The sequence below is a fragment of the Myotis myotis genome, unplaced genomic scaffold, assembly GCF_014108235.1.
Source record: "Myotis myotis isolate mMyoMyo1 unplaced genomic scaffold, mMyoMyo1.p scaffold_m19_p_7, whole genome shotgun sequence".
NCBI classification, from domain to species: Eukaryota; Metazoa; Chordata; class Mammalia; order Chiroptera; family Vespertilionidae; genus Myotis; species Myotis myotis.
This window is the reverse complement of record NW_023416379.1, coordinates 92,381,273-92,405,929: the sequence shown is the minus strand read 5'-3', so window position 1 is coordinate 92,405,929 and position 24,657 is coordinate 92,381,273. Positions and strand designations below refer to the sequence as shown.

Sequence of the window (24,657 nt, the reverse complement as noted above, 5' to 3'; positions counted from 1 at the left end):
CAATTTAAAACTTGTGAATCATTTATTTTTGGAAGTTCATTTAATATTTTCAGACCCTGGTTTATTGCAGGTGACTGAAATCGCAGAAAACAAAACTGCAAATAAGGGGGACTACTAAATTCCCTTCCTTCTGTTTTTAATAATTAAAACTCCCTGGATTAACCCAAAAGCAAGGTATTAAGATTTTCCTTGCTTACTGAGAGTTCTTGAAATCTGGCCCACAGCAAACTAACAGCTCTTCATAATGAAAGGTCTTGGCATGGAGTCATACAGCAGAGCAGATGTAGAGAAAATCCATTTCCTATTTTGATAATTATATTTGATCTGTATATATAAAAGCCTAAGGGACCAGACGACCCGCCGGTAGCTACAACATGCAATGACCACCAGGGGGCAGACGCTCAATGCAGGTGCTGCCGAGCACAGCAACTTTGCAGAGTGCCCTCTTGCACTCTGGGACCCCTCGGGGGATGTCAGACTGCTGGTTTCGACCCGATCTCTGGGCCTCTAGTAGTTATATAAATGAATGTCCTTGTTCTAAGGGAATATGCAAAGTATTTAGAGGTAAAGAGGCACAATGTCTATAACTTACTTTCACATAGTTCATAAATGAAGGTTTTTTCTAGGCATCCACATTTTCCATTTATATGACTAAGCTGGCAACACAAACTTCTGTAGAGCCTGCTTATTTTCTGGAAGGCTCACCCACATTTATGATAAACAGGCACTAGATGGCAGTTTGTGATTCCCTAATCTCAGCAGCCTAGGTTTCCACAGAAAGCATTTCAGACTCAATTATACTTAAAAAGAAAAACAAAAACTGATGATCTTTAATAAAGCACCCATTTTAGGCAACCACTACATTCAAAATAAATGTTTTCACAATGGCCTACAAGGCCTTATGATCTCACTTTTCATTGCCACCCAAACCTACCTCTGACCTTCTCTCTTTAGGTCTGTGTTAGTGTTAACTTTCCAGAGAACTTCCCTGATCCTGCTATATAAAAGAGCCGTTGGCTGCATGCCATACCTAACCCCCTTCACCTTGCTTTATATGTCTTCAGCACTTGACATTTTGTCTTTCTCCCCACATTCCCAGACTTTATTTTGCTCAAGAAGGATACATACAAGGCATGTATCTTCTCTTTCGTCTTTCACTATTACATGTCATTCTTCAATTGAAGTCCATTATGTTCCCACCCCCCACCAGTAACCCTATGGAACTAGACTGAAGAGCTTTAAATGTCAGGCATTTTAGTATTTTATGTGGAAGGAAGTCTTCAAGAGATTTAAGCAGCAGAGTGACCCTACAAAAGCAGTGCTTTAGAAAAATTCCTTTGGCAAGGAGGTGGTAAAATGTAGCAGGACTAGAAAGCAAAGATCCAGGAGACACTTTAGCCAAGGTCTCTGGTGTCAGGAGACTTAGGTTTGATTGACAGCTTACCAGGGTCCATGATTTTAAGTAAACTGCTAATTCAAGAAACTCTTTGTGCCTCAGTTGCCCAGTGTGTAAAATGAGGGCAGGAAAGGTATCTACCTCATAGGGACTATATACAGGTTATGTTTATCCTATGCTTAGTACAGTGCCTGATATATAAATTTTAGCATTGCGTGTAGGAAATAAGGGAAAAGGAACAAGCAAATATTTGTTCATTTAACTTATTTTTAGAAATCAGTTTATTTACATGTAAACTTAGTCTTCCATTTCTTTCTGCCTTGAGGAATGAAGAACTGTAGGATCTCCCAATGCAGAGAACTATCTTCTAGGGGACTGTGTAATGCATTAAATTGTGCACCCCCTCCCCCCCCAAAGATATATTGAAGTCCTAATCTCCAGTAACTCAGAAGGTGATTTGAAGATAGGATCTTTATAGAAGTAATTAAGTTGAGTTCATTAGGATGAGCCCTAATCCATATGACTAGTGTCCCAATGAAAAGGGAAAATTTGGACACAGATTAAGACACGCACAAGAGCATGCAGGAGTTAGTGGATTGATGTTTCTCTCTACATCAATGTTTCTCTCTCCCTCTTCCTTCCTCTCTCTAAAAAAATCAATAAAGCCCTAGCTGGTTTAGCTCAGTGGATAGAGCACTGGCCTACAGACTCTTGAAGGGTCCCGTGTTTGATTCCAGTTAAGGGCACATGCCCGGGTTGTGGGCTTGATCCCCAGTAGCGGGTGTGCAGGAGGCAGCCAATCAATGATTCTCTCTCATCACTGATGTTTCTAATTCTCTCTCCCTTCCTTCTCTTTGAAATCAATAGAAAACATATTTAAAAAATCAATAAAAACATTAAAACGAGTACTAGAATATCAAGGGAGCAAGCTCACGTGTACTCAGAACCTGACATCTTTGATCAAACTGCTTTGTTGAAAGGACATTCAAGAACATGCACAGGCTGAAGAGCAGCAAGGGGATTAAGAGCAAAGTGAATGAGAGGATATGAATGCCCATAAATTACATTTTTAAATCAATTACAAAACAAGCCTACCCTAGTACTTCAGGAAACAAAAGTTCACAAGGACTGGGAGCCCTTTTAAAAATGCCTAGTGTCACTCAAAACAAAGAATTTAGAATTTGAGTAAAGTAAATAATATATACAGATAACCTACATGACTCATTGTACTAACTCCAAGCTTTATGTCATTGATGTTTGTTAACCGCTATTGGTGACAGTTCTTATATAGTAGTTAAAATATATATTAAATGTTCTCAAATTCCTTAAATAAGCTATCCTAGAATACCTATCAATATTGTCCAAGGCACTATGCCACCCAAAATGTTAGTACTCAATAGCAGCTTTGGTCAGGTAGCTCAATTTGGTTAGAGCATTGGTCCCAAAATGCCAAGGTTGCAGGTTTACTCTCCAGGCAGGGCACATAAAAGAAGCAACAAACGAATGCATACATAAGTGCACTCAACAAAACGATGTCTGTCTGCTTGTCTGCCCTAAATAAATAAATAACCCAATAGCACCTGGCTTTATATCGTCATCTGTACAACTAAAGGCATGCATTGGTACAATCAACATGATTTATCATAAGCTCCTCCCAACTGACTTTGGTGTCCAGTGCTACTACTATGCTTCTCTGAAAATGAACAAAGTATATTTAACTTATTTTGTGGTTTCTGATAACTTTCAGAAATTTCTTCATGTTAAAGTAGTTGAAAAACTTGATACCCTGGTCTTCATGACTGATCTTGTGGTCCTTTTCAAATTCCCAAAGCGAATCATTTCATAAGAGGCACACAGAATCACAGGGCTCTTCTACATCTGTGCTTACTATCATTTTAAGAGAGGGTGCTTGAGACAGTATTAAGCCCGTTAATGCCTATGAAGACTCTATGGCAGAAATTACAGAGTGCAGACGCAGACTGTAAGCTAAATCTTGCTCCTAAGCTCTTGTTTATAATGTATAGAAAGAAAAAAAAAGTTAAAATAGTTGTGAACACTGAACAATTTGGAGAATCTCTCAAAATATACGATAACTTGGTAACTCTGGGCTCATCTTCCCACTGGACAACCAGTAAGAGCTAAGAAGTCTTTTCTTTAGATATAACGGAGGAGTCCCACTGAACACATTCTAATAATCACCATTCCCTTTTGGCTTACTCATAGTATGCTTCATAAGCCACATTCTAAAAATAAACCAACACTATCACAAATTACATACATTATTAATTTTAAATACAGATAACCCAAATTCTGCAAGATTAGGAATCTTTTTGAAGGCCAAAAATATAAAATGAAATAAAAGATCTGTATAACGCCCTGGCCGGTTTGGCTCAGTGGATAAAGCGTCGGCCTGCAAACTGAAGGGTCCCAGGTTCGATTCCGGTCAAAGGCATGTGCCCGGGTTGGGGGCTCGATCCCTAGTGTGGGACTTGCGGAAGGCAGCTGGTCCATGATTCTCTCTCATCATGGATGCTTCTCTCTCTCTCTCTCCCTCTTCCTTCCTCTCTAAAATCAATAAAAATATATTAAAAAAAAAAAAGATCTGTGTAACTAGATGGTAACATAAACACTCATCAAGAAACTAGCCTACGTAATTTTTAAACTCCGTAATTTTACTCTACAGCCATAGTGAAATATACCCTAACAACAACAACAACAACAAAAATCATTAACTTCCTTCAGTAATCTATTGTTGATGGTAATGTTGGCATTATCATTCTGAGACTACTTGGTATCTATACTGTGGGAAAAAGAAAACGAGTAATAATGCTGATGCTGTTGAGAACTAGGGTTTCTAGTCTAGGCAAAAGGAGATAGAGAAGTAAAATCAAAGGTAAGAAAAGTCCCCAGGTCACTTGATTTTCAAGCATAACATGAATTCATGATTTAAAAAAAAAAGGAAAAACACAACTTATGTCCTACCTCTAATAACAGGAAAAGGCCTAGAAACACTAACTCAATAGGCATAAGCATCTTAAGTGCCCAGATTGTGATTTCCAAATGCTATTTCCCATTAAAAGGGTTCTAAGAGAAAAGGCTATTTCCAGGTACAAAATAAGTCTGGATAAACTGTCATACCAGGTACAAAAAGCTATCAGGGATGCCTTAAATTAAGTCAAATGAACCTAGGAGAGCATCATGTAGGGATTCCATTGGTCAAAGATGGAACAGTCAATAAAAATAACTACACGTTACAAAATGTATGAATATTGAAAATATTATGCAAAGTAAAAGGAGACAGACACAAAAGAGTATATATTATATGATTCCAGTTATATGAAATGCCCAGACTAGGAAAATCCATTGAGACAAATCATAGATTAACGGTTGGCTAGGGTTAAAGGTGGGATAGCACTGGAGGTAATGATGAGTGACTAACTAAAGGATGCAGGGTTTCTGTTGGGGGTGATGAAAACGGTTGAAACTTATTAAATCTTGGTGATGGTTGCACAACTCTGTGAACACACAAAAATATAACTGAATTATACATTTTAAACAGGTGAATTTTATGTGTGTTAAGTTATAGCTCCATAAAGCTATACACAAAATACCAAGTATGATTTTTTTTAAATCCTCACCCGAGGATATTTTTCCATTGATTTTTAGAAAGTGGAAGAGAGAGGGAAAGACAGAGAGAAATATCGATGTGAGAGGAGCCTACAACTGAGGTACATGCCCCTTGACTGGAATCGAACCGAGAACCCTTTGGTCCCAGGCCGCTGCTCTATCCACTGAGCCAAACTGGCTAGGGGCACTAACTATAATTGATTGAACCACAAATACGAGTTTATACTCAAATAAAGCTTTATTGGTCATTTTGGAGGATACTAGGAATCCAATTTATTTTGAAAACTGGAAAGTACCAAGTATTTCTCCTGTCTCTCAAACATATGAAGCACCTTTCTAGGTAACCAAAGAGATGAGGTGAAGTTTCTCTTTAGAGAAATATTAGTTAATAAAGTTAAGAATAATAGATGATCATTTTGCAACCCTAAATAAAATGGATCCAGGAAATGACCAATGGCCACTAACATCACAAAGAGTCAATCAGACAGTAGGTGTTGCCTGGTAAAAAAGCATACACCAGCCCTAGCCGGTTTGGCTCAGTGGATAGAGCATCGGCCTGCGGACTCAAGGGTCCCAGGTTTGATTCCGGTCAAGGGCATGCAACTTGGTTGCGGGCACATCCCCAGTAGGGAGTGTGCAGGAGGCAGCTGATCGATGTTTCTCTCTCATCGATGTTTCTAACTCTCTATCCCTCTCCCTTCCTCTCTGTAAAAAAGTCAATAAAATATATTAAAAAAATAAAAGCATACACCATCACCTATGAAGCAGTCTAGCAAAAATGAAAACCATAGAGAGTCTATATATTAAAAGACTAGAGATACTTTTCCAACAATAGCAATATAAAGACCTTAGGAATCCTCATTCAAACAAACTTAAAATTAGCAGGAAAATCTGAACAGTTTGGATATTTGCTATTAAGGACTTGTCTTAAAAAATACGTTTTTACTGATTTTTCGAGAGAGAGGAAGGAGAGAGATAAAGAGATAGAAACATCATCGATTGGCGGCCTCCTGCATGTCTCCTTCTGGAGATTGATCCTGCAACTGGGGCATATGCCCTGACCAGGAATCAAAGCAATGACCTCTGCTCAACCACTCAACCAGACCAGCAGGGCTTAAATTATTTTAGGTGTGATAATAATGCTGTAGTTATACTTTAAAAAATTAAGAGTCCATATCTTACAAAATATGATGTCTAAGGTTTGCTTTAAAATAAGATGGAGGGGAGGAGAGATTTACTGTAGATAAAATTACATTAGCCACAGTTGATAACTGCTGAAGTTGAGATGAATACACAAATTTATTTTGCCATTTTCTCTCATTTTATATATATTTGAAATTTTCCACATTAAGTTTTAAAAAAGACAGTAATTTGCCCTAGCTGGTTTGGCTCAGTGGATAGTCTGTCTGCAGACTGAAAGGTCCCAGGTTTGATTCTGGTCAATGGCACATGCCCCGGTTGCGGGCCTGATCCCCAGCAGAGGGCGCGCAGGAGGCAGCCAATCAATGATTCTCTCATCATTGATGTTTCTATCTCTCTGTCCCTCTCCCTTCCTCTCTGAAATCAATAAAAATATATTTAGAAATAAAAATAAAATAAAGGCAATAATTCTATCAATTCTACATATCATTGGAATTATTGCATTTCACAAAATCAGACATGGATATGTCTCCCACCATTACATATCTGAAATCAAGACATTTAAAAAATATTTTTATTGATTTCAGAGAGGAAGGGAAAGGGAGAGAGAAGATAGAAACATCAATGATGAGGAACAATCATTGATCAGCTGCCTCTTGCACACCCCCTACTAGGGGTCAAGACAACAACCTGGGCATGTGCCCTGACTGGGAATCGAACTGTGACCTCCTGGTTCATAGATTGATGCCCAACCACTGAGCCATGCCAGCTGGGCTTTAGACACATTTTATAGCAAATGGTGTATCAGTTTAATTGATAGTGTTTTTTCTTAGTGGTACATAAAATGGTGTATTTTAAAACTGCACCTTAATTCAATAAAAAACTGTAAGGCTATAAATATATAGGGTGGGGCAAAAGTAGGTTTACAGTTGTGAGTACATGAAAGTTTCTTCTATTATTTACTAGAGGCCCAGTGCACAAAATTCATGCATGGGTAGAGTTCCTAGGACTGGCCAGCGATCAGTGCTGATCGGGGTCTTCCAGCTGCCAGCCAGGGCCTTTCTTCATTCCACACCACCCCCTGATGGCCAGTGCACATCATAGCAAGCGACAGAACTCCCAAGGGGACACTTTGCATATTTGGCTTTTATATATATGTAAGATTATTATATTTTTCATATGGACAACTGTAAATCTACTTTTGCCCCATCCTGTATTTAGATACTGATTTCTCCTTAGTTAAATAATTATTTGCATTGTACTTGGAGGGGGGGCGGGAAGAATTGCTGCAGTTATTCCACCCAGTCTAAAAAAAATAATAAAAACTGATTTTACTTGACCAATCTGTCTTTTTTTCATCTTAAAAAAAATATATTTTTATTGATTTCAGAGATAGGGAGGGAGAGAAAGAGAGAAACATCAATGATGGGAAAGAATCATTGATCAGCTGCCTTCTACTAGGGATCAAGCCTGCAACCTGGGCATGTGCCCTGACAGGGTCGAACCCTGATCTCCTGGTTCATGGACTGACGCTCAACCATTGAGCCACACTGGCTGGGCTTTTCTTCATTTTTAATAAAGGAGTTCCTGCCGAAGCCGGTTTGGCTCAGTGGATGGAGCATCGGCCTGCGGACTGAAGGGTCCCAGGTTCGATTCCGGTCAAGGGCATGTACCTGGGTTGCGGGCATATCCCCAGTGGGGGATGTGCGGGAGGCAGCTGATCGATGTTTCTCTCTCATCGATGTTTCTAACTCTCTATCTCTCTCCCTTCCTCTCTGTAAAAAATCAATAAAATATATTAAAAAAAATAAAAATAAAAATAAAGGAGTTCCTAAGCATGAAACAAGTTCCTCATTTCAAGAAATCTAAAGGGACACGATAATACGGCAGCCTTCGGGCCTCACTGTAGTAGAAACAGTAATGTAAACAAAATTTACCAACATATAAAATTACTGAGGAACAAGTATTTCTGACAAGGGCAAATCTAGAAATACAATTTTGCCAAGTACCATTCTAATGTAATCACACAATTAAATATGCAAGTTTTAAAGGATATGATAGTTGCTGTTGAAAACTTCAAAGGAAAAGGAAAAGACAGATTAGCTACATTTAAAAAAAATCAATTTATGTCAAAAACACACTATAAATGAAATCTGAAAAGCTAACAAGCTGAAATACAAATCTGCCACATGACAAAAGATATATTCTAAATAAACACTTAATACCAAGAAAATAACCAACACTCTAATATAAAAAATGGGCAAAAGATAGGAGCAGGTCAATAAATATATCTCCAAATGGTCACTTTGCTGGTAACAAATATAAACAAAATTCATTTATAGATTACCAGATTTGAGAGGCTTTTTCAAAGAATAGTGCCCAGTTTTGGTGGCTAAGCAGGAGATACAAGAATAGTCCCACCCCCGATACTCTGCTTAGCACAGTCCTTAATTACCTACTTCAAGTGCTTCCTTTTCAATGTGGCCTCACCCTATTTAAAACTGCATCCCTATCCCCATTTCTCAATCCCCCCATTTTCCATCTTATCATCTAACATACTATGTAATTAACTTATGTCCATTGCTTATTGTCTACCCCATTTAAGTACAGCTCCCCAGGATGCGATGTTTTTCTTTTATTAATGTATCACATTATAGGTGTTCAAAACTGTTTAATAAATAGGAGTTAAACTACTTAACTCTTCTGAAGAAAACTCTTGACAATATGAACTATTGTCATTATGACTAAGAATTTATCCTAAGAAAATAATCACTGATGTGAGTGACTAATGTTTATCTAAAAGATTATTCATCTTGGCTGTGTAAAACTGGAAACAGCCTACAGTATAGTATTTCAAATGTAGAATATACTAAATGCTATGAAAAATGTTCATGGTAATGGTAGCTTGGAAAAGTATACCCAATGATTCAATTTTTGTCTTCAATAGTACACGCTCATTAATAGGAACTAAATAAATTATCCATTTAATGGAATACCAGATAAAGCTACTCTGTCTTAGTATAGAGCCAATTCTAAGACTTATCGAGAATAACAACAACAAAAAACAGACCTTAAAAAAAATAGTAAGACTGAACTATATGGAACTGATACAGAACCAATTTACCAATTTCCAAGGTACACTGTTCAGTGTAAAAAGTACCCAATACTGTTTAATTAAAAACAACTTTTTAAAATTGATTTTAGAAAGGAAGGAGAGGGAGAAACATTGATTGGTTGCTTCCAGCATGTACCCCAATCCAGGAACCGAACCTGCAACTGGGTATGTGCTCTGACTGGGAAGCCAACCAGCGACCTTTTGATGCACAGGACAATGTTTATCCCAACTGAGCCACACCAGCCAGGGCAATACCACTGCATTTTTAAAAATTGGTTTAAGTTTATGTACTCTACTCACTACTGGATAAAAATATTGGAAATTTTAAAGTATTTTTCTCTTCTAAAGTTTTAATGTAACAATTACATTTTTGGAAAATTAAATAAAACCATCTCCCCTCTGCCTCCATAGAGCAGTTAAGTACTAGAATAAGCAAAAGCACTTCTGTAGCTACCAAATTTATACTAAACTCACAAAGTTCTTTACTGCAAATAAAGTAAAAATTACTGTCCAGACTAAATTTCTAAGTAATAAAATTATTACATATAAAATCCATTCAGGAATATGTTTCATGAAATAATTTCACAAGCAGTGTAACTGTTAAATTATAAAACCTCATGACAAACAGATAAAAGCCCAGCTATTGGTATACACATTGAAAACAGAATGAATGCTCAAAGGGAGATAGAGCATTCTGCCCTTTCAGAGCCATCACCAATGGGCCATGAAAGGGTACCTAAGGCATCCAGAGGCCCCTTATTCAGAAGCCTCTGTTCACTCAGCCTCTACCTTATTTGTTCTCCGGCACACTGAAACAACTGTCACTTGGAGACAGCAGTGTACGTTGGGGTATGTCAACTCCGGTTGGAATCCTAACTTTACAATTTTATAGGGGAGTAATTTACAAATCTCAATTTCCTTATATGCAAAGTAAAATACAGATTATCATCAACAAGTTAATGTTAATAAGAGTAGAGTCTGAAAAAGTGAAATGAAGGAGGATTTCTTCAAATAAGACAACTAAAAATCCTCAAAGTAAAATCTTTCAACACAGTATATGAACCCAAAGGAAACACCCTAAGAAGCTCAAGCAGGAGCCCTGGATTCCAGTTTTGACCCTGCTACAACCAACTCCAGCTCCCTGGGTGTATTATTTCATGTACTAAGTTCTAGTTTCAAGATCTACAAAGTCAGGGGACCGAAAAGCACTTCCACCTGTATCATACCATGACTAAATTACCAGGATGCTATTACTGTTGTACTTTCAAAAGTTTCTAATTTTTTTTCATTTAAATGCTTGGTCCTTATCAATTTTCATTATGACTGAGCTACCAGACATAAGAGCATGTAGGACTATTTCTTAACTTAGTTAACAAAGGTCAAATTGCTAAAAAGTGGCAAAATCAAAATTCAAACCAGATCTGACTCTGACCAAACTCTATGGCATGCTTCTTCCTCAGACCTTCTCCCTCATTATCTCCTGGTAACTAACAGCTTGCCTTGGCGAAAAGACTGGAATCAGGAGTCATGGAACAGAGTCAAGTTACCTGAGTCAGGTGGGGCTTGTACTCTAATCAAGTTAATTAATTAGACATTTCAGCTACTTAAGAGGAGGTTAGAAAATAAAAGGTAAAATTATCAAGAAAGAGTATTAATTGAAGACAAAAAAATAAAGCACCTTTGACACTACAAGTAAACAGTATCAGTTTCAGGAGTCAAAGTTGCAGAGGATTAAATATCAGCAAAATAACTGCAGATTATCTGTACTATTCACTTGCTTTTATGCAAGTATGGAAATAATTAAGAACAGAAGTAAGTAGGTTATAGAAGTAAATGGAAGAGTAACCGATAATCAAAGTACATATAATTCAGCTTTAGAATAAGGCTAAGTAGATAATCCAAAGTAATAAATAATGTGTTAAAATAAAGTACACAATCATCTGTATCTATATACCTCCCAAATTATAGATTGATTCAGGCTAATATAAAGATTAATTTCCGTGTTCGAAGACCAGGACAGAGGACTTCTAATACGGAAAATAACAAAATCACCACCTCCTTACATCAGCAAAAAATGTTTTATAACATATTCATATCGGCTCCACAGAGAATAACAAAACTAAGATACAAAAAGAAAATGAGTAACATTTAAAATCCCACTGCATATTAGAACCAGGTTAGCTCCTTGCTGTTTCCATTAAACCAATCTGGGATTAAAAACTGGTTTTCCAATAATCCATACCTGGATAACTCACATTTAAATGCGTTGGTTACCAAGCACTGTACAAAATAAAAAATTTCATAAGACAGCCGATAGAAATGGAGCAAGAGGTGAGGTCACCTACCACATTAGCTCTATTGACACAAGTCATTACGTGCTGCACTTAAAGATAAGGCGGACACCAATAACACACACCCCTGTCTGGTACTGTCACTCAGCAGGGCAACCTGGGAAAAGCCTTGAAATGCGTTTTATCAGCCCAGAGAGAATAGAGCACTTTTTTTTTTTTTTTTCTGAACACAAACCGCCTAACCGTTTCCAAGACCCTTTGCAATTATTCAATGTTAGTACAGGAGGAAACTTCTTTAGACCGGGCCTCGCCTGCAGAGGCCCTCTACCGGGCGTTTCTCCTAAAGCTGTGCCCAACTTTTGTGCTTCCCACAATAGCGCTAAGGTGATGCATCCTGCTGATAACGCCAGACAGACAAGTGGCTCTGAACACAGCGGCCCAGAATCGCCAACAGCGCTGGCTCGGGGCCTTTCCTGTCGCTACGGTGGCGCCCACGCCAGAAGGCACCCGCATTGGAGCGAGGACCTGGGGTCCAGGGGGAAGCGGAGCAGTAAGAGAAACCGGCTGCGTCCGCGGCGGTCTGCCTGCACCGCCAGCGAAGGCTCAGGAAACCGACGAACCAGGGGGAGCTCCTGGCCCTCCTCGAGCAAAGGGCCCAGCTCGCGGCACATGCATTCAGGAGCGCCCCGGCGGCCTACGGCGCAGACGCGGGAGGCAAGGGAAGGCGCTCGGGGGCAGGTAGGGAGGAGCGACACCGCGACCCACCAGCCCCGCCGGGAGGCCGCGACGAGGGCGCCGGTGGTGCCTCCTCCGGAGTCGGGGAGCTGGGGACGCACGGCTCTGGTCCTCCTCCTGCACCCTCTGCAGCAGGCAGGGGGGCTGCTGAGACCCGGGCCGGGCCCCGGGCACCGACGGAGGCGCCCTTCCCTCCACAGGTTCGCGGAGAGCGCCTCGACCAGGCCGCCCGGAGGCCATGCGGCCGGGCTGTGGGGTGCCCGAACCCGGTGCCCGGTCAGAACGTGCCACCGAGAGGAGGCGCGGGAGGAAGCCCGAGAGTGGGGCGTGGGGGGGTCAAGACTCACTTCCTTTGGGCTTTGTCCTTCTTGGCCTTGGTCCTTTTCTTTCGGGCCTGGAGCGCAAGCACTGCAGGAGAGAGGGATGGATGAAGGGCGGAGGTGGGAGAAGGGAGGTGACCCAGGTGAGGGTGGGCACCTAGCAGCGGCGCGAGGCCCGACTGCGGGGCCCGCCGGAGGGGCGGCTCCGGGGCGAGCGCCGCGGCATCGGCGAAGCGGCTGGCCAGGAGGCGGGCGGCCCACGGGGCGCAGAGCGGCGCCGAGGCGGGGTGCGCCAGAGGGGGCCCGGGCCGGGGCGGGGGGCCGGCGGGCGAGGATCGGCCTCGCCCGCGGAGAGCGAGGTTCTGCAGTGGCCCCAAGACGGGGGTCGGCCCGGCGGGGAACAAGGGGCGATGACTGCCGGCGTGGAAGGACGCCCGGGCGGAGGGGCGCGGATCCGCAGCCCTGAGGCGGGGGTTGAGGGGCGGCGCCACCTCAGTGGAGGGGCGCCGCACTGCCGGGGACCCGACTGCGGCGGTTCGGCGAAGCTCCCGGCGCTGACCGGGCCTCGCCCCGGCGGCCGTTGCCCCTCGTGGCGAAGGCCGCTTCGCCGCTCACCTTTCCGCTCCATGGCGAGACCGGTAACCGCCAGGCGCCTGCGCACAGGAGAGGCGGCGACTCCGGCTCCCGCCGCGGCCCAAAAGCAAGCCCGCGCCCGCCCCGCCCCGAGCGCCCGCCCCCAGCGCCCGCCCCGCCCCCAGCGCCCCGCCCCACGGCGGCGCGCGCCTGCGCGGTGAGGGCGAAGCCTACCACCTGCTCCCGAGAAGGGGGAGCCGTAAAGAATGGGGGCGGGGCGGGGAGAGGGAAGAATGTGGAGCGTCCGCGATGGAGAGGTGCTTGGGAACGAGGCTCGGAAGCCTGACGGGGGTTTGTTCTGTTGGCTCCGCGGCCGCCCCCGGGAAGGGCGGGGAGCGCGGCTGTGAGGGCTCCCGGCGGGCTGAGTCCGGTTCCGCAGCCACTGGGGCTGGCCTCAGTTTCCTGGCCTGTAAAATGGGTTCAGCGTGCCCCAGGGCCTTCGCTGAGCTTTGAGGGCCAATTGAGATACTGTATAAAGAGAATGAGGGGAGAAGGGGGAAAGAAAAGGAAGGGCGAGCAACACAAGACTGGAAGGAACCTGTAAACCTATTGTCACTTAAATAGGGAACAGAGTCAACAGTGTTGTAATGACGGTATGATGCCAGGTGGGTACTGGAAATGTCGGGGAACACTTTGTAAACTATATGAATGTCTAACCACTATTCTGTAATTAATATAAAGCCCGAAACTAATACAAAAGAGTGTTGATTGTAAAGAAATGAAAACAGGAGTGAAATTTTTATAAACTTCAAAGTTTAAAGAAAGGCTGTAAAGGGAGGAAGGGGGGGAGCAAAAATAGTGTTTTTCATTTTACCGCTTTACTGTCTTTTCAGTACATGAAAAACACAGTTGTCTTTAAATGGTGCTTTTATGCTTTTCTAAGTCATTATCTCATTTGACGTTGATGGCAACTTAAAGACAAGATAGTTATTCCCTCCACGATTCAAAGAAAGGAAATCTTGGTGTCTGGCCCCAGTGATTCAGTGGTCAAGCAGGGTTAGTGGAATTTTCTGTGAAGGGTCATATAGTAAATATTAAGACATGTGGGCCGTGAGGTTTCTTTTTCAACTACTCAACTCTGCCCCTGGAACTCAAAAGCAGTCATAGAAAGCAGAGGCTACGTGTTACAAGAAAGCTTTATTTACAGTCCCCGACATTTGCGTTTCATGTCATTTTAACAAAGCATTATTCTTCTGTTGAACTTTTTTCAATTATTTCAACCATTTTTGGCTCAGGCCTTAGTTACCAACTCCGGTTGTGAAGTGCTGTAGCTGGACAGGATGGGAGTTCTGGAGACCCTTGCTCTCAGACTCTAGTGGGGAAGACAGAGTAATTAATTGACCAGTAATTAATTGACAGTAATTAATTGACCCAGAAAGGAAGATGACAGTACAATCGTGCGGCGTAAGTCAAGCGTGGGAGCTTGGGCAGGATTTTATCGAGCAGTCGGGGAGGAGGCAGCTTTGGAGCTGGGTCTTGAGAAATGTGTAGGATTCCCACAGGTGGAGAAGGATATGCCAGACATTCCAGAATGAGAAAATCAATTGAGCAAAAAGGCACAGACTTGGAAATTTATGGCCAAGGGCTGGGGCTGGTAGTGACTAAAGGGATGACTTGGAATGTGAGGCTGGAAATGTAGGTTAGCCAAATAGGAAAATTAGCCAATTAATATCTGTTGCATGGAACCTGAATGGTAGCGTATTGCAAAAGAGGACACCACCTGTTGGCCACGGAAAACTGCAACCCAGTTTCCTCCCCACTCTATACTTGAGAACAGAGGAGAGAAGGAGCAGACAGTGGAGGCCTGGAGCCTGAGGCTTCTGCCAGCTCAGGAAAACCACATGTGGTTTAGGAAGACAGGAGAGAGCTCGGATACCACTGAGAAAAATCCCAGAATCGGGAATTTATCCCCCTCCAGGAAGCGAACTCTGAGGGTAGGGGGCCCTGTGTGGGTTTTTCTTTATGTAACCTCGGTGGCTAGCACAGTCTCCAACAATGACAATAAATGATATGCAGTTTATGACACATGTATAGACAAGAGAGACAGCACTCAGAGGGACAAATGAGAGCTGTGCTAAAACCCAGGTGTGTTAGTGCAGATCCATCAAAAAGGAAGTAATTTTAACTTGCCGTGAATTGGACATACCTATTCAGGCTCTGGCTATTGTTTCTCTCCCTAAGAACTTACTAGCCCTCTGTTTAAGGACTCCATTTGAGATTTTTTCCAGAGTCAATGTCAAGTTTCCAGACTAAGTTCCCAGAATTGACCAGTTCTCCTGTTTCCCCCCACCCATTTTTTCTTCATTCTCCCAGCATGCTTCAGTTCTCCACACATGTTCTCTAATTGTTTATATGAGTTACTTTGTATTTTCCCCCTATTCTAAAGCCTCTATCTTGTTTTGTGCTTCTTGCTTTAAAGTAACTTAAAAATCACTCCCTCTTCCCCCCAATTTCACAGGGTTTGTCCTAGTCTGGAATTTACCCTTCCAGAAGTTATTCTTTCTTTTTTTTTGAAGTGAACATATCAAGATTTTATTGTCATATACTAGTAATAAAACAAAATATGAAACTTAGACCTGGATCGCTTGACCCTTTTGCTTCTTGTCTCCTCCCAGTTCAAAATGCTTGCATCTCTTAATAGCCAGCATTCTCTCAGATCTGCAGTTGGCTCAATGCATTCAAGCCTCAGCACAATCTTCTTTGTAGTTTTAGCTTTTTTTTTCCTTTTTTTTTTTTTCCGGAAAATCGGCTTAGTCTGCCCACCATAAGTCATCTGCTTCCGGTCGCAGCGCCGCTTTCCCTGCCCATACAGAGAATCCTTGCCCTTCTTGTACTGTGTTACTTTGTGGGGCTGATGCTTGCCACACTTTTTACAGAAAGTTCGGCGGGTTTGTTCACCATGTTTGTGAGCTATCGGCAGGGAAAGCCAGAAGTTATTCTTAAAAGTAGTGGCCATTTTTTGGTATTCATTCGCAGTTAAACACCTGTTTTTCTGCAGGTTCGTTTAAAAGTGGATTTATTCAGAGAACATGAGCCACCGTACTGTTTGCTGCTCATGGGCAATGTCAGAATTTAATTCCTGAGAAGATCCATTCCTCTTGAGCTAACTTAGTTTTTAAGACTGCCCTGGGGCCTTCCCTAATGCTTGTTTGAAATTTTTGAAATCTGAGCTCCTAAAGTGTAGGACATATATTTCATTACATCCAACATTCCCTGCCTTGCTTACCACAAACGCTTACACTTAGACCAACGTTTTTATCCAATTAAATCCAAACTATCACTTCCCCTAATGCAGTGGTTCTCAACCTTGGTCGCACATTAGAATCACCTGGGAATCTTTTTAAAATCCTGATTTCTGGGCCTCATCCTCTGGAAATTCTGTTTCTTTGTTACTAATGTTTGTGGCCCCACCCCATAACAAAGAAACAGAATTCCCGGAGGATGAGGCCCAGAAATCAGGATTTTAAAAAGATTCCCAGCTGATTCTAATGTGCAGCCAAGGTTGAGAACCACTGCCCTAATGGCTTCCCCAGTGTCCTGTGAGATGAAATGGACCACGGAAAGTGAAAATATATCAGATACTCTATTTTGAGTGATGTAAGACTCCCAGTAGATGTCTACATAATTGGAGAACCCAAGTAGAACTTTATCTTGCCCTTGTGGTAGTTTTGTGAAGTATATTGGGAAATAATTGTAATCTAAACTTGAGTATCTGGAAACACATGGCACATTCAACAGAATAATTGAAGATAATTGAATGAACAGGTTGGGGTGTGGGTATGTTTAAGGGAAACCCACAGGGGTGGTGAGGCGTCCAGGGACTAACAGCAGGAGTCTGTACCACCTCTAGGCTTGAAGGCGCAGGGCTGGAGGTATTACCAGAACCCAGCCACAGCTTGCGTGGGTCTGCTGGGGTTGTCATCTCAAAGTACCCCAAACAGAAATGCACTGTCTCACAGTTCTGGAGGCTTGAAAGCGCCTGAAATCAAAATGTCAGCAGAGTTGGTTCCTTGTGAGGAGTGTGAGGGAAAGATCTGTTCTCTTTCCCTTGGTTTGTAGATATGTCTTCTCCGTGTCTCTTTATATATGTCTTACCTCTGTGTGTGTCTGAATCTGTGTCCTAATTTCTCCTTTTCATAATGACATCAGTCACATTGGATTAGGACTCATCCCAGTGACCTCATTTTAACGTGGTCACCGCTGTAAACCACATCTCCAAATAAGGTCCCTTTCTAAGGTGCTGTTTGTTGGACTGCAATACATCTTTTGCAGCGGGTGTCGGGGGGGGAGGGTAAGGGGGGGTAAGGGACACACAATTCAATCCATAAGAGCTGTCGTGGTAAGAAAGGGCTGTCTGACAGCAGCTGTGTCCTTTGATAAAGGGAAGTAATCATGGTCCAGCAGGGAAAGAAACACCCAACTTCTTTCTCCTCTCATCCTCTCAGGCTGACACCTCCCATTGACAAACCCCAGCTGGAAGTCAGAAGGGTGCCTGGGTGATGCAGTCTCCCGCAGGACTCGGTCACCCTAGCCAGCCTCTTAGGGCACAGAGCAGGGTGGAGAAGGATGGAGGGTGGTTATGGGAGGGCAAACAGATTATCCAGCATAACCTGTCTGGGCAGTCTATAGGAAACACCCAAGGCAGCTGGCACTTTCCAAGCAAGTAAGCCACCTTCTTGGGATCCCTGATCCTTGGAGAGGCTAGAGACCAGAAACTACTTAGAGATAACCCCCTTTCTGGCTTTGTTCTATGAAAGCTTAAACTTCACAAGGAAACTGTGCTGGAGTGAAGGGGGCGAGGGGAGTAGATGAAGGAGATGAAAGAGTAAAAGCTTTGGCTTGGTGGGCAGGAAAGCATGTAAGTTCTTTGAGGTCTTAGCATTGGCCGTTGGGATGCCCTGGCCGGGCATGAAGGTTGGAGGGGGGAGGGCATTCTCCAGCCATGAGGATGTTAGAGATCCCTGGTTCCTGAGGCTGGTAGGGCCCTCGCTCTGCTCCCTGGGAGTGCTCTGGGGAGGCAGCAAGGATTGCAAGCTGATCATGCCCAGTGCTCAGTTCTCTTTCACGGGTAACAATACCTGCCAGAGAAGTTTAAAGTGATGAGGATTTGCCCTGCCCACAAGATCACTTCACTCTTGGTATATCAAGAAAACAAGTTAGCTCTGATCGGTGTGCGCAGTGGTTAGAGCATTGGCCTGCACACCGAAGGGTCACAAGTTTGATTCCCAGTCAAGGGCACATACCTGGGTTGCAAGTTTGATCCCCAGCCCCCGGGGCCCATACAAGAGGCAACCAATCGGAGTTTCTCTCTCTCTGTGTCTCTCTTCCCTCCCTCCCCCCCTCCTTCCCTTCCACTCTCTCTAAAGATCAATGGAAAAAATGTCCTCGGGTGAGGATTAACAACAAAAAGAAAACAAGCTAATATGTGTTAAACATTCATTAGTAGGAAGACACCAAAGAGTTCCTATGATCTCTGTTCTGGGTTTTTCTGTCTTTTTGGATGCTTTGGCCACAGCATGAATGAAAAGTTTACTCAAGGCAGGGACAACAGTATCCCAGCAAGACTCTGTTCCCGCATAGATATCATCAGGCAACCAGAGAGGTAGGCTCCCTTATAGGCCTTATGCTGTTCCAATCCTGATCAATGCCAGAGGTGTTACTGAAACAGGTTTCCACTGCTGACATGGGTTGCTTGTTAATTTGTGTAATGGCTGCTATAAAAGAGCTGTGCTTGGCAAAGTTTGTGGCGTTCAGTTACTCTGAGCCATTTTGTCAAAGCCACCTTCTGATTAGAATGGTCGCTAACCTCTCCTGACAAAGGAATTGTTGATTAGAACTCAAGCTGCACCTGGGTGTAACTTCCAGTAACTGGCAGCTACAAATGTCCTGCCTTTGCCAAACGTTTTAATTTGCCCAAGTATTTTGTTTTGAAAAAGTAGATTTTTTTTTTTTAAAGACAATTAAAAAGAAGCAGCAATCTGGGAGTCGGACACTAGGGGAATGGTTAAGGAAGTTTTATGGCATGTCTATGTGAGTTGCCAAAACAGGGACATGTTGGAGCCCATTTATGGTCTGGAAGTAGCAGAAGACCTTTCTTAAACATCTTCAGCAGAATATGCTTCTCTTGCCTTGATTCTAACGATAAATGCCGATGTAATTTAAGGTAAACTACAAACAGCATGAGATGTGGTGCCCTAGAAGGCTTCCAGGCCAGGAGAGATGCTGTGCTATATTTAACATGTTCAAAGGACCATGCAGACTTGGACAATAAAAGTAACAAACTGGCCCTAGCTGGTTTGGTTCAGTGGATAGAGCATCGGCCTGCAGACTGAAAGGTTCCAGGTTTGATTCCGGTCAAGGGCACGTGCCCTGGTTGCGGGCTTGATCCCCAGTAGGGGGCATGCAGGAGGCAGCCAATCAATGATTCTCTTATCATTGATGACTCTCTCTCTCTCTCTCTCTCTCTCTCTCTCCCCCTTTCTCTCTGAAATCAATAAAAATATATTTTTTAAAAAGTAACAGACTGAAAACCAGAAGTCCTTTCCCCATTTTGAGCAGTGACTAAGCCTCCAGACTCAATGTGACCTAGGAGAGGAGCACCATAAGGACTCAGCAATCTTAGGGTCAAAGTGAAGACAATTTAAGAAATACATTGAAATGGGGAGCATCTATTTTTTTTTTTTCAGATACTTTGCACCATGCTCACCCTCATGACAAACATTTACTGAGTACTCACTGCAGGCCAGGCATTAGACTAAGGGCTTTGAAAAGCAGAGAAGAGAAAAACAAACACGGGCCATGACCTGTAGGACTTAATAGCCAGCTCTTACATAATAATTACTGTTTACTAGACATTGTTGTCTCTCAACCCTCAAACAACCCTATGACATAGGTACTATTGTCATCTGTTTGACAGATTAGGAAACTGAGGCACAAACAAAGTCACACAAACTTGTAAGAGGCAGGGTTTTGCATGTGGGCAGCCGGGGTCTTTCCCACACACTATGTCACCATACTCTTACTCACACATCATGTCACCCTTTTCTTACCCACATACCATATCACCACTAGATTAGTGGGTGGGGGGGAGGACGCATAAGTAAATAAATGCAATGCACAATGGCAGATGCACAAAGTACCACAGGAGCTCAAATAAAGAGGCCCACTAAGCTCAGGATTTGAGGAAAGGTGAGGAGAGAGGCATTGCCTGAATGAGATGACACCTGGGCAGCAGTTGAGCGTGGTGTGTGCGGACCCAGAAGCAGCTCAGTATCACTGGGCTACAAAAATCAAGGGGCGCGGGGAGATAGATTGCTCCACTAACACTTATTGGATCCCTTCTATGTGCAGGCACGGTGCTTAGTGCTGGGCTATTGCAGGGCATCTAAGGAACTTGAACTTGAGCTATCAAACATTTTGCTCCTTTGGTGGGTGAGTTACTCACCAAAGTAGCTTTTTGAAACTCCTCTCATGCAAAATACTCAACAAACTAGAAGGGAACTTCCTCAGCCTCATAAAGGGTGTTTGTGAAAAACCCACAGCTCACATCGTGCTCAGTGGTGAAAGGCTGCATGTCCTCTCTCCTAAGATCAGGACCACGACAAGGATGTCTGGTCTCACCACTTCTATTCAGTATTGTACTGAAGGTTCTAGCCACGGTCATTAGCCAAGGAAATGATATACAATGCATACAAATAGGAAAGAAAATTGACATTTTAAAATAAAAGTGTTACCTCACAGTTTTGAATGCCATCCAATGGAATTTAAATAGCAATTCTGTACCATCATCCACTTATATATGTAAAACAAGTAATATCACTTTGTTAAGTATAATAAATTTTATATTACTCCACTTTCTCCTTAAACTTGTATTTCTATTCCATTTTCCTCCCACAGAAGTTTATCCTCAGGTAATATAATTTTATGCTTGCAAGTCTATCATACTTCTACATTGAAATTTAATTTGTAAGAACATTTCCTGAGATCATGATCCTCTAAAAACTATTTTTTACCTAACGTTGCCAGTATTACTATTGCATGATTAATCAAAATAACATAGTATCACTTTTTGATAAAGGGAAATTTATTGCAGATATATCTCAGTGCAAGAGTAGGTGATTTTTTCTCAACAAGTTCTGCATCATTCTATTCCTATTTTTTTTTTTTTTTTTTTTTTTTTTTTGGCAATGGCTAAGAAAACTTGTTCACATAAAATAAATGGGAATGGAAAGGGTTTTGCTGTAGCAATATCATTCCATTTTTTGGGAACTCCTCACAAATAATGTGCCAAAAATCTCATAGTAATCATCATCATCACTTATTTTAAGCTGACAACTCCAGGAGGTCCTTATTCAATGTTGTTGAAAGCAAATGATCGGAAACCTTCGACTTTCAAAAAGATGTGTTACCCAGTCATTAAAGTTGTTTACTTCCTCAATCCAGACACCGAGTTTCAATATGCCCCTTTGTTTGGACCCCTAAGGGGTCTCTATGCCCCTGGCAGTGCATCTGGGAATGATTCTTTGGGGAGGGAGAGAGGCCTTGGTGTTTGTCTGTCTGTCTTGTGTGCCCCACTGCTCCCTGGAATGATAGTGCCTTTTGTTCATACTTTGTCTTCAGGGCCTAGAAAAGGGTCAGCTACATAGTCCGTGCTCAATGAATATCGAATATCTGCAGGATGTTATGAAAGAACGTCAGGGTGTGTTCGCAGGGGGCAAGGAGAGGATTTGGGTTTCTCAGCTCAGAGGCACGGAAAGGCCACCTTTCCCCAAGTCAAAGCAGCACTCCGTAGAGGCAAGGCCTAATCTTCGGCATCCTTCCTGGGTTTGAATTCTGACATGGACATTAAATGGCTGTGACTTTGAGCGAACTCTGGGGCTTAGACTCAGCCTGGATACAAAGGATAATTTGAGGATAAAAAGAAGCATTGGAGGAAATGGCAAGGAAACAGGATGCTGCCGGTACAGTAGCTGCACCTGGCACACACGCAGAGCTGTGAGCTGTCCTTCATTCCAACCCTGCTGCTTTTCTTTCGGGGGCACCACTATTCCCTCTTACTAGGCCAGAAATTGGACTTGCCCTGAAAACCCACTGCTGCAAGATGTAGGCAAGATGGTAGCCAGGGCCTCAGGTGGAATCTAGGAGAGAGGGAACTCCTATACCACAGTTTCCTCATCTAGAAAACAGGAGTATCAGCTCTCCCTCATAGGGTTGTTGTGCAGAAAAATGTGTTAACTTTTGTGAAATGTGTAGGAGAGAGGCTGGCACACAGTAAAGGGTTAATGAATGACTGTTACTATCTTGGCCTGCCTGTAGGCCACTGATAACATACCCGTGTTGTCTGAAAGAGAAGGGGCACCCAAGGTGAAAGTGGAGTGGGAAGGTGGATCTCCTCAGTTGCTCTGTCTCCCACACACCATTTATAAGATGCATTGAGATGTCACAGAGAGTCAGGTCTACCGGAGGAATGAAAACCGGTGGGCAGGTTTCAGTGGGTGTAGCAGGTTAAAGACACCATGGGTATCTGGGGTCAGAGGAACCACACATTTCCTTCAAGTCTCTGTCCCTCCAAAGCCCGGCCTCCTATTGGTCCCAATCTTATCATCAATGGATAAAGCAGGAAAAATATGGACTAACTGCAGATACAGGTGTCAGAATGTCTTCAGCCATGAGGGAGGAAGCCGTGGTGAAAATGTGGACATGAACTCCAACAGATGTTTGTCCAAGATAACATCAGTATAAGAGACTCAGCTCATCCCTTAGATGGGTGAAATAAGCATTGAAATGGATAATGATTCGTGTGTCAACCGGGAGCAAGACTTACAAGAAGAGATTGCTACCCTTGGCGTGCTCCATGGGGTGGGAGGAAAAACATTCCTGTTCTACAAAGACTCACAGTTCTCTGGATGCTGATAAAAAGGTTGGTAGAACTCAAAGTGACGTCACAGGAGAGAGGCCACTTGGCGTGAGCTCCGCCCAGGTGCGGACGGTGTTTCCAGCGCCCCCGTAGGAGGCCGCGCTCTGAGACAGAGGTGGCAGGACAGTGTGGGCTGTGTTTCCCCACGGGAATTTACAAGCAATCAAAGCCCCTCTCTTCTAATACAAGAAAAACACACCTTTCTGAATGAATTCGTGAGAAATGTCTTTTTCCTGTGGGCTCAGATTTCGCCCCCAAATGGCATTTGATTAAACAGCACTCAGCTGCCGTGAGCCCACATTCAACATTTCTGGATACATCGATCCATCGCTGGATGAAGATTAGCTGAGGGAGAGAAGGCGACATAATATAGAATAAGGGGTTGACCCCTCTCAATGCAGAAACACATACATTTGAAGCCACTGCACAGGGTCATCTGTTACATAAACTGGAACCAAAGTTGGCTCCTGGAGTGACTGTAACACGCGGGGACAGTTCCGCAATTCCACAGCTAATTGTGACCCAGAGGAGGACACCACCACGCTGTGCTGGCGGTCACGCGGGCAGCAGCACCTCCAGGTCTCGGAGAGAGCCACGCCTGCGCCCGCACACAGGACGCTCGGAAAGTCGCACACAGACTAATCACACACACTTCTTGTGCCCGATTTGCTCCAGACCACAGGCCGTTTCTGTTGCTGGACAGTGACGGGCCGGTACAGAGTAAACCCTTCGTGGGGAGGAACTTGAGGTACACATTTGCTCGGGACGCTGCCAAGGTCCTCTTCTCTGAGCTCCCGCACTGCAGCAGATCCCCGCCAGCCCGCATGGGACAGTAGAATCACAACTTTAGCTTTGATGTTCATCGCCCTTGTGCATTTCACTCCGCTGTAACTTTTGGAACAGCATAAAGATTCCAGTTCTTGCATGTTTTTGAACCATTATTTGCTTTGTCACTAAATAGGACTTTCTCTTTTAGCCCACAGTATGTCTGCAGTGTAGTAATCTGCAGATGCACTACATGTGATGGACGGAGGACTTCCTTTGCCGTCAATGTTATAGGACTTTTTTTTTTTTTTAATTGTTTTTTTAAATATATTTTATTGATTTTTTACAGAGAAGAAGGGAGAGAGATAGAGAGTCAGAAACATCGATGAGAGAGAAACATCGATCAGCTGCCTCCTGCACATCTCCCACTGGGGATGTGCCCGCAACCCAGGTACATGCCCTTGACCGGAATCGAACCTGGGACCCCTCAGTCCGCAGGCCGACGCTCTATCCACTGAGCCAAACCGGTCTCGGCAGGACTTTTAAAAAGAGCATCATGGCCCCTAACTGGTTTGGCTCATTGGATAGAGCATCAGCCTGTTGACTGAAAGGTCCCGGGTTCGATTCCGGTCAAGGGCATATACCTTGGTTGCGGGCACATCCCCAGTAGGAGGTGTGCAGGAGGCAGCTGATCGATGTTTCTCTCTCATCGATGTTTC

At 43.4% G+C, this 24,657-nt stretch overlaps 1 protein-coding gene and 1 pseudogene across 1 annotated transcript in view; one reads left to right on the top strand and one right to left on the bottom strand.

Annotated features, from left to right (window-relative positions):
- SRPK1 (SRSF protein kinase 1) overlaps positions 1-13,267 on the bottom strand; it is a 76,842-nt gene extending 63,575 nt beyond the window's left edge. Inside the window, 2 exon segments of the mRNA XM_036316116.1 lie at positions 12,652-13,174; positions 13,177-13,267. Coding sequence (XP_036172009.1) covers positions 12,652-13,174; positions 13,177-13,252 — 599 coding nt within the window. The 5' untranslated portion in view covers positions 13,253-13,267.
- Positions 13,268-19,659: 6,392 nt separating this feature from the next.
- Positions 19,660-24,279, top strand: LOC118660486 (annotated as a pseudogene).
- The last annotated feature ends 378 nt before the right edge of the window (positions 24,280-24,657 follow it).